Below are 9,574 nucleotides of genomic sequence, written 5' to 3' on the forward strand. Positions count from 1 at the left end.
ACCGCTGACGGTGTCGGTTCACAAGTCTGTGGTGTAGTTTCGCTGTGGATCCGGGTTTGGTGAACACAGCGGAGCGTGCTATGGCTGTCGGGCGGAGCGCACTATGCGATGTGTCATAACGGATCCGTTCAAGCATCTAGGTGCAATTCTGGGGGGATGGAATCCAGGGTTTCGAATGAGAATGTTGCATTAGGCCCATTGTTGTTTAGTGTTATTAGACTATGATGACTGAACTAATATGCTGGTGTACAACAGGATGCTGGTGACGGCATGACTTCAGAACTAAATGATGCTGAAAAAGGTGAGTTCTTCCTGTCTTTCTGTCCTTATTACAGTTCAGTGTTTAACCAGTGAGGAGGTTGGTAGCTGGTTTTTACCTTGTGTTTACCAGGTTGTACATTACATTCACATCTTCGGCATCTTATTACAAAACTATAAATGTATCAGTGGTTACACTACGATTCATGAGAGGATAAAGAGATGCACTGAGCTTTATATTTGTATTGTAATAATGATAATTAAATTCTATTTTGATTCTGTAATGAATTTATCTCAACCACTTTTTTTCTCTCTCTTGCAAGCAGCAGAGTTTGTGATAAAGAACAAAGCACGGTTGATTCAAGAGGCGACCACCGTCATGGCTCTAGTAGACAGTCTAGGGTCCATGGTCCACCCTGAGATCTATTCTGAGATTGAAGCTGAGAAGACCAGACAGAGCCAGATGAGACTAGTGTTTTCCAAAGTGCTAGGTCCTGGTGGAACAGCCGTCAGAGCAGTGTTTTACAATGCTATTAAACAACACCAACCACAGCTGTCAACCACAGAGAAGCCTGGTAAGATCACATGTACTGCTAAATGAGAGTGCCCTCTGACGTGAACACAGAATCACCTTTACCTTTATACACTTCTGCATAATCTTGGATCTTGGATTATTATTATCCAACACTCACCTGACCAACGGGTCCCGCCCTCCGGCTATACTCCTGTGTAAGGGGGCGGCCTCATGTCGGTTCCAATTAGTTTCTCTGGCTAAGCACACGTTAAAATCTCAGCCCATCATTTTCCGGTCATATAGCCAACATAGTCTCATGAAGGACAGGCTTGATAACCCTCACCACGAGGCTCTTACAGTCATAGAGTTGGACGAGACCTTAAGAAACTACATTTTTGCCAGATTCTTTTAGTTTGACTGGCTAAGTCTCCTAGCCCTGTAGGCTCACACTAGCATAGCCTGCTAGTCAGTGTTCAGCAAGCTACGTATAGCCCGGTTCATTCCCTGTCTATTTCGGCACAGATACACTAGCTGCCATGTTCCGACCAAGTTAGCAAAGTAGGCTAGCTGCATCATCTGTAGCCACACGCTAGCATCAAGCTTGATAAGCCGCTACTAGCACTCATCAACCGGAGTTTGACACACTCGTTGTACAAGGGCCTTATCAGCCCCCACCCCGGACTAGCTTGACTCGCTTCTCCCAGGACGCTACGGCAGGCCTTCCCCCACCAACGAGTGTTCAGCTCCAGCCAATCCAAGATTATCCAAAAGTGGATCCAGAAGATGGGTATAACTCCATACATGGAGTTCCAGGCATTATGCCCTGAAACATTACACATAAAACGAGCTTTACAACAACATAAACGTAACACTTAATTCACAAGGTTGTGTACACTGAATTAATTTATTGTTTTGTTTAGTTTCCAAACATTATTCAATTGTGGGCACAACACACAGTGTGAAGTTCCCTTAAGTAAATGCATATATAAAACAAGGAACACAATTCAACGTTTGCAGACGTCCGATTTGAGGATCATATTTCTCAATGATGTGTTCTTTGGTCTTTCAGAAGCTCTTTGCGAACGGGAACTGAAGTCTAAACTGACAACAATGTTTTTCCTTTTGTCTGAGTGGATCACAAGTGAAGGACAAACAACACTTCTGAATCAGATCTACACTGAGGTCTACATCACAAAGGGAGGAAGTGGAGAGGTCAATAAAGAACATGAGATCAGACAGATTGAAACAGCCTCCAGGACACCAGCCTGTCCAGAAACAAAAATCAAAAGTGAAAACATCTTTAAAGCATTACCTGGAGATGCAAAACCAGTCAGAACAGTTATGACGAAGGGAGTGGCTGGCATTGGTAAAACAGTTCAAACTCAGAAGTATGCTCTGGACTGGGCAGAAGATAAAGCCAACCAAGATATCCGCTTTGTGTTTCCATTCACTTTCCGAGAGCTGAATTTGGAGAAGGAGTGCAGCTTGGAGGGACTTCTTCATAAATTCTTTACTGAAACCAAGAATGTAGGAATCTGCATCTTCAACGAGCCCAACGTTGTGTTCATCTTTGATGGGTTAGATGAACTTCGGCCACCTCTACGCTTCCGTAACACGATGTGGACGGACCCCAAAACCTCAACCACCTTGGACGTGCTCTTGACAAACCTCATCAAGGGAAATCTGTTTCCAAAAGCTAAAATCTGGATAACCACAAGACCTGCAGCAGCCGACCAGATCCCTTCTAAGTATGTTGACAGGTATACAGACGTGAGAGGGTTTGATGACAACCAGAAGAGGCAGTACTTCTTCAAGAGATTCAGTGACGAACAGCAGGCCGGTGAAATCTACTCACACATCCAGACATCGCGAAGCCTCCACATCATGTGCCACATCCCAGTCTTCTGTTGGATCACTGCTAGAGTTCTGGAGGAAATTTTGAGCACAGAGGAGAAAGGAGCACTGCCAAAGACCCAGACTACCATGTACATCCACTTCATGCTGATTCAGTCCATACAGAAGAATGAGAAGTATGAAGACCTAATTCAGAAACATCCTGACAGGAATCCAAATGATGCCATTCTGTCTCTGGGGAAACTGGCTTTTGAACAGCTGAAGAAAGGCCAACTGATCTTCTATGAAGAAGACCTGAGAGCATCTGGCATTGATATCGGAGACGCTGCAGTGTACTCAGAAGTGTTCACACAGGTATTTGGAAAGGTGTGTGGAACGTACAAGGACAAGGTGTTCTCCTTTGTCCATCTGAGCATTCAGGAGTTTCTGGCTGCCCTCCACGTCTTCATCACTTTCATCAACACTGGTAACAACCTACTCTCAACCTCCAAGTTGTACAAGTTATTTGGAGGGCTTTACAAATCCAGGATCCATCATCTCTACCAAAGTGCTGTAGACGAGGCCACACAGAGTCCAAATGGACATCTGGACCTGTTCCTGCGTTTCCTGCTGGGCCTCTCGTTGGACACCAATCAGAAACTCCTAGAGAGACTGCTGACACAGAAAGGAAAAAGCTTCAAGACCAAGCCCACAGTCGAATACATCAAGAAGAAGATCAGAGAGAATCCATCTCCAGAGAGAATCATCAATCTGTTCCACTGTCTGAATGAGCTGAATGACCATTCTCTAGAGGAGGACATCCAACGGTACCTGAAGTCAGGACGTCTCTCTACAGACAAGCTCTCTCCTGCTCAGTGGTCAGCTCTGGTCTTCATTTTGCTGTCTTCAGAAAAGGAGCTGGACGTGTTTGACCTGAAGAAATACTCTGCTTCAGAGGAGGCTCTTCTGGGGCTGCTGCCGGTGCTCAAAGCCTCCAAGAAAGCTCTGTAGGTTCACTGATAACTGGATATATTTCATATATTATATGATCTTTATTTAACAGATAATCTAATAAAATTCTTGACCACTATGTACCACCATGTATCTCCAGGCTGAGTGGCTGTAACCTGTCAGAGAGTTGCTGTCAGGAGTTGTCGTCAGCTCTCAGCTCCAGCTCTAGTCTGAGAGAAGTGGACTTGAGCAACAATGACCTTCAGGATTCTGGTGTAAACCTTCTGGCTGTGGGACTGGGGAGTCCACACTGCATGTTGGAGACTCTGAAGTCAGTATGCCTGTGTTCAACTTTGTCTAAATAAAACAATATAAGTATGTCTAATTGAAAGGAAAGAAAATGTAACAATGTGTAACTTTTCACTGTGTGTGTGTGTGTGTGTGTGTGTGTGTGTGTGTGTGTGTGTGTGTGTGTGTGTGTGTGTGTGTGTGTGTGCAGTTTGTCAGGATGTCTGGTCACAGAGAAAGGCTGTTCTTCTCTGACCTCAGCTCTGCGCTCCAACCCTTCCCATTTGAGAGAGTTGAACTTGAGCTACAATCATCCAGGAGAATCTGGTGAAGCGATGCTCTCTGCTGTTGTGAAGGATCCACACTATAGACTGGAAACTCTGAGGTATAAGAGACTTGGTCTGTGTGTGAATGTTCATAGGGTCTATGGTCTAGTCAGACCACTTGTGCACACCGCCTGATTTGGAATCGCACATGAGTTCTGGGCGGAGCTGTTTGTTTTCACACCCGTCGGCAGGTTACTTACTCACCAGCGTTAGTTTCAGTGAGGTTAGGTTTAGGGTTAGGGTTAGAGTTAGGCATAGTTTTACTGAGGTTAAGGTTAGGGCTAGGGTTAGGTTTAGGCATAGTTTTACTGAGGTTAAGGTTAGGGTTAGGGTTAGGTTTAGGTGGTCGCCCCTCCGCGCGGTCCAATAGAACACAAAGGAGCGCTCCCTAGCTCCAGTTCAGCCAATCAAAAGCTTCCATGGGCGGGGTTTGCCCAGAACTCATGTGTGTTTCCAAATAACGAGTAAACACCAGGCATCACATAGAAATAAGTAGGCAATTCAACTATGGCAGCGGTGGGCTGTGTGCATACGACAAAGACGAACACTCAATCAATCAATTATTAAATCAATTATTTGTCACACACAATTTTGAAAAAGCAGTATTTTCTACAATGCAGTGAAATGTATACAGGTCAGCCCCATGGATAGTGAGCAGTAAAACAATACAAACAGGACTAGACCATGCTAAACCATTTCAGTCCACAATAAGACATAACAACTTCCATTTTAGGTGTCCATTTACTATATAATAGTAGCCATGTCCATGTAAAGGGAAGGTTGTGTCTCTGTGTGCGTGCATGCGTGTGGCACGCGCACGCGACTGCCCATCTCCACGCGCGTACCTTACCATGTGGGGGGTCTCTGTCTTTCAAGGTCCATGTGGTTCAGGATCCGAATGGTGTGAGGATAGAAACTTATCCTTGTACTTGTGTATCCTAAATATTTTCATCAGCACCTCCAACAGCCCATGTGCCGGGTTGCTGTTGTCCTCCATTATTGGTTTGGTCTTTGACCTGCACTGATTGGTGTAGATGTCCTGGATGGCCGGGAGGACACCTCCTGTGATCCACCCTGCCGTCCTGACTACTCTCTGCAAGGCACAGTGCAGTTACCATACCAGGCTTCCTGTCAGGACGCTCTCTATGGTGCAGCTGTAGAAGTTCTGTAGTGCAAGAGGAGACACTCAAAATGTCCTTAGGCTTCTAAGATGGTACATGTACATGGATATCTTAGTGGTGTAGTGTATCTTATACATCAAGATGCTGTACTCTCCCGTTTGCCACCCCACTTAGAAAGTGATTAGCGGTAAGGTGAGCCCGAGATGGAAGGTTAAGCAGAAGCGTAATTACATTGTTTTGGGCTGTTTGGAGCCTTGTTTTTAGGACATTTGAGGCATCACGGTAGCATATATGGACTCCATAGTCAAAGTGTGGATCAATGAGTGCTCCTGGACAATAGGTACGTGAACTGTAGGTTGTCAAATGAGCCAGGCAGTATGGAGGAAATGTGGCCTTTAATCAGCTTTTCAAAGCACTTCATCACTACTCATGTTAGTGCTTTTAAAGCACTTCATCATCTACAGATCTTGGGTACCGTATAATGATGAACTCCTTGAAGCATGTGAGAATGACAGACTGAGCCAGAGATTGGTTGAATATTAATGTGAATACTGGTGCAAGTTGGTCAGCACATATACTGTATTGCAGGACCAGTACTGGTCCTGCAATACCATCTGGTCCTGCAGCCTTCCTGATGTTTATTAAACATTGAACGCAACCTTTTCGTCAGATTTCACCTGCTGGTCGCTATAGGCATGCAACGGTATACTGTATTATGGTAATAACTGTGGAGTACACAGCCACGGTCTTGACACGGTGAGATTTCCGAGCTCACGGTATGCTCACGGTATTTCATTATTTATTATTCTATTGGCATTTGATGAAACTCCACTTGCACCAGTTGCGAGAAACGAAATAAAACCTTTGGCCAACGTCCACATGGTTTTGATGTAACCATCAGTTGTAGTAGATTGATTGTTTCAGAATTAGTTTCTTACCTTCCTACCTGAGAAATATAAAATTATCATATTGTGTTCCATTGGCTCAGGCTACTGAGTACAACCCCCTCTCAATAAGGATAAGGTATAGTCTACTCTATAAAATACCATCCATGATCCACTCAGGTCCACCGTCCATATCTATATGCGGACCCTGTATGTCAAAACAGGAATGTGTGTGTGTGTGTGTGTGTGTGTGTGTGTGTGTGTGTGTGTGTGTGTGTGTGTGTGTGTGTGTGTGTGTGTGTACGCACTCAGCTAATGTCACAAACCACTCCACCAATCAGTGTCACATGTCATAATGCTGATGTCATAGAGATCTACAGGGAAGTGATGTCATAATGATGATGTCATAGAGATCTACAGGGAAGTGATGTCATAGAGATCTACAGGGAAGTGATGTCATAGAGGTCTACAGGGAAGTGATGTCATAATGCTGATGTCATAGACATCCCCATACAGGGAAGCCATAGCATTATGCCAGCCTGGAGCGCTCCAACCCTGTTTTAGTTTGGATATAGGATAAATACTCAAATCCCCTCATATCAGTGAACACTGAACAGTAGACAGTACAAGCCTTGATGTCCAAATGATCTGCTAGGTTCAGAGTATGCTGTCAATCATTGTTTATATTATCATAGAGAATATCCAGAACTGACTTTGTCTCTCCTCCAACTCCAGTGTGGACCATAACGATGAGTGTTGGCTGAAACCAGGTGTGAGGAAGAGCATGACAAGTAAGTGTCTGTTCTGTTTTATTCATTCAATCAAATAAAAAAGCAGCATCACATCCAGCCATTTAGATCATTGGTTCTCAAAGTGGGGTCCGGGGACCCCCAGGGATTCTCAGCTAAATGTGTTAATACAGCATCACAATAGTTTTTATCCATAAAGTATACGTTGGCTATTAAAAAAGAACAGATGTACAAGCTCACAGCACGTCATGTTGTGCCACACTACCAACTTGTACATCTGCTATTTTTGAAAAGTGTTGGAAAAATGTTGATTTTACATTTCTTAACATAAACATAAACCTCTTCACATGGGGGTCCACAGCCAAATATATATCAATTTGGGGGTCCTTGACTCAAAAAAGAGAACCACTGATTTAGATGAGCAGCTCATATACCATATACACAGAAGCATGTGACATTCAGTCATTCACATCCTACTCTGAATGAAGATGACAGTGGCGGCTCCAGGGGGTGGGGGGCTCTTATGGACTCTTGACTCTTCCAAGAGTCCATAAGAACATAACATTAAATTATGTTACCAGGACATCATATGGACTTTTTTGTTTGACAGGATGTATGTCACCCGTCACTAGATCTAGGCTAGCCAATGAGGCTGCACCTCATTGGCTAAGGGCCCTGCCTTTGTACTGTCGGTTAGGGTTGATAGATAAATAAATAATGAAGATAACATAGTGTTCTCGCCTTTCAGGCGATCCCACAATTACAAACAATAACAATAATCCTGTACAACAAAAAAGTCCATATGACGTCCTGGTAATGACGTCAAGATCATCCCCATCTGGGCTGTGATCTGGCGAGACGTCACTGATTGGTCCAGGTCCTGACCGTGCTTGCTGGGTTAATTCGTTTTTAAAGTGGGGTTGCTAGTTTGCTTTTTCATTTCATCATGGACTAATCAGGGGCTAAATTCAGCATTGATTGATTGATTGATTGATTGAAGACTTTATTAGAAGTTTGCATAGGAAAAGGTACAGTTTCATGACGGTACAGTTCACTGGTACAAGGTCTACTAAAAGGAGATCCATGAAAAGACTAAGCTTATTTCCACTGGAAACCATTGAAGTATCTCATATAACATTGAATGACAGACAAATAGAACACAGTACTATGCAGTAGATATGTAAAGAAAAACAAAATAGAAGACAGTAAGTCAAAACAAACAGTATATACAAAGAAGGGGCAGGGGAGGGTAGGGTTGGGCTAGATTCTTTTTTACCAGTTGCGAACGGCTGCTGCCTGTAAGTGGTTTTTCAGGGCAATTTTAAAGGATGCTAGTGATCCACACTCCTTTGTGGCCTTCGGTAAGGCTTTCCACATTTTGGTGGTATAGCAGAAAAAAGAGTTTGACCCTTTGTTGGTTTTGACTCTGGGTTGAAAGTGATCTGTGGCGCTGCCTCTGGTGTTGTAATTATGGACATCCTTAATGTTTATAAAGTATTTTGACAGGTACTTGGGTATCATAGTGGTGTAGTGTATCTTGTACACCAGGCCCATTGCAAGTTGCTGTACTCTGTCAACTACTCTGAGCCACCCCACTCTTAACTGGTGAGTAGCGGTGAGGTGAGTCTGATAGGGAAGTCTAAGCAGGACCCTAATTAGTTTATTTTGGGCTGTTTGTAGTTTAGTTTTCAGGGCTTGTGGGGCGTCACAATACCATACGTGGACTCCGTAGTCAAAGAGGGGCTGGATTATTGCACCAGCTATGGTCTTCAGTGTGTTGGAATTGACCATCGGGGCGATCCTCTGTAGGAAACGAGTTCGTTGGTTGATTTTATTTATTACTTTAGAAGTCATCTTTTCACTGGAAAGATTAGCTTCAAGGATACATCCTAAGTAAGAGATTTCGTTTTTTCGTGTTATGACCTTGTCACCCACTTTGATTGTGAAGTTATCAACTTTTTTGAGGTTATGATTTGATCCAAAGAGGATGGACTCTGTTTTACCCAGGTGAATTGATAATTTGTTGTCGTTAAGCCATGTGCAGATCTTACTTAGTTCAGAGTTAAGTGTCTTCTCAACCTGCAAGTGGTCCTTGCCCGAGACTAGGAGAGCCGAGTCATCCGCGAACAGGAACAGGTTGCAGTCACAAGCAGATGCCATGTCGTTCACGTATATTAGGAACAACAGAGGTCCCAGTATGCTACCTTGAGGAACACCACAGTTTACCGGGAGGGGGGGGGACAGGGTACCGTTAATCTCCACCACCTGTTCCCTCCCCACCAGGTAAGACTGCATCCACCTCACTGCTGCGCTGTCAAGACCGATGGCTTTTAGTTTCTCAATCAGAATAGAATGATTTACGGTGTCAAATGCCTTCTGGAGGTCCATCATGACCATGCCGCTATATTTGCCGTCATCCGCTTCGCGTTTGATTTGGTCAGTCAAATAGAGAAGGCATGTGTCAGTGGAATGAGATTTTCTGAATCCAGATTGGAACTCGTAAATCAGGTAAAAACAAAATAGCAAAAATAGCAGATCTTCAAGCTCACACACATCATGATGTGACTCTTTGTGAGCTTGTAGATCTGCTATTTTTGAAGCGGTGAAAACCGCTTCCAATGAATGGCTTTGTGTGTATCACGCCCATATA

General features: G+C 44.0%; 1 protein-coding gene across 1 annotated transcript in view; it reads left to right on the top strand.

The window, feature by feature from the left end:
• Nucleotides 1-637: 637 nt before the first annotated feature.
• LOC308284868 (protein NLRC3-like) overlaps nt 638-9,574 on the top strand; it is a gene marked incomplete at both ends in the record, with an annotated part of 12,919 nt that continues 3,982 nt past the window's right edge. The window contains 5 exons of the mRNA XM_080725594.1: nt 638-833; nt 1,842-3,612; nt 3,717-3,887; nt 4,056-4,229; nt 6,911-6,966. Of these exons, the coding sequence (XP_080581720.1) occupies nt 638-833; nt 1,842-3,612; nt 3,717-3,887; nt 4,056-4,229; nt 6,911-6,966 (2,368 nt within the window). The remainder of the gene's footprint in view (nt 834-1,841; nt 3,613-3,716; nt 3,888-4,055; nt 4,230-6,910; nt 6,967-9,574) is intronic.

The sequence above is a fragment of the Nannobrachium achirus genome (genome assembly GCF_963921795.1).
Source record: "Nannobrachium achirus genome assembly, chromosome: 5".
Classification (NCBI taxonomy): Eukaryota; Metazoa; Chordata; class Actinopteri; order Myctophiformes; family Myctophidae; genus Nannobrachium; species Nannobrachium achirus.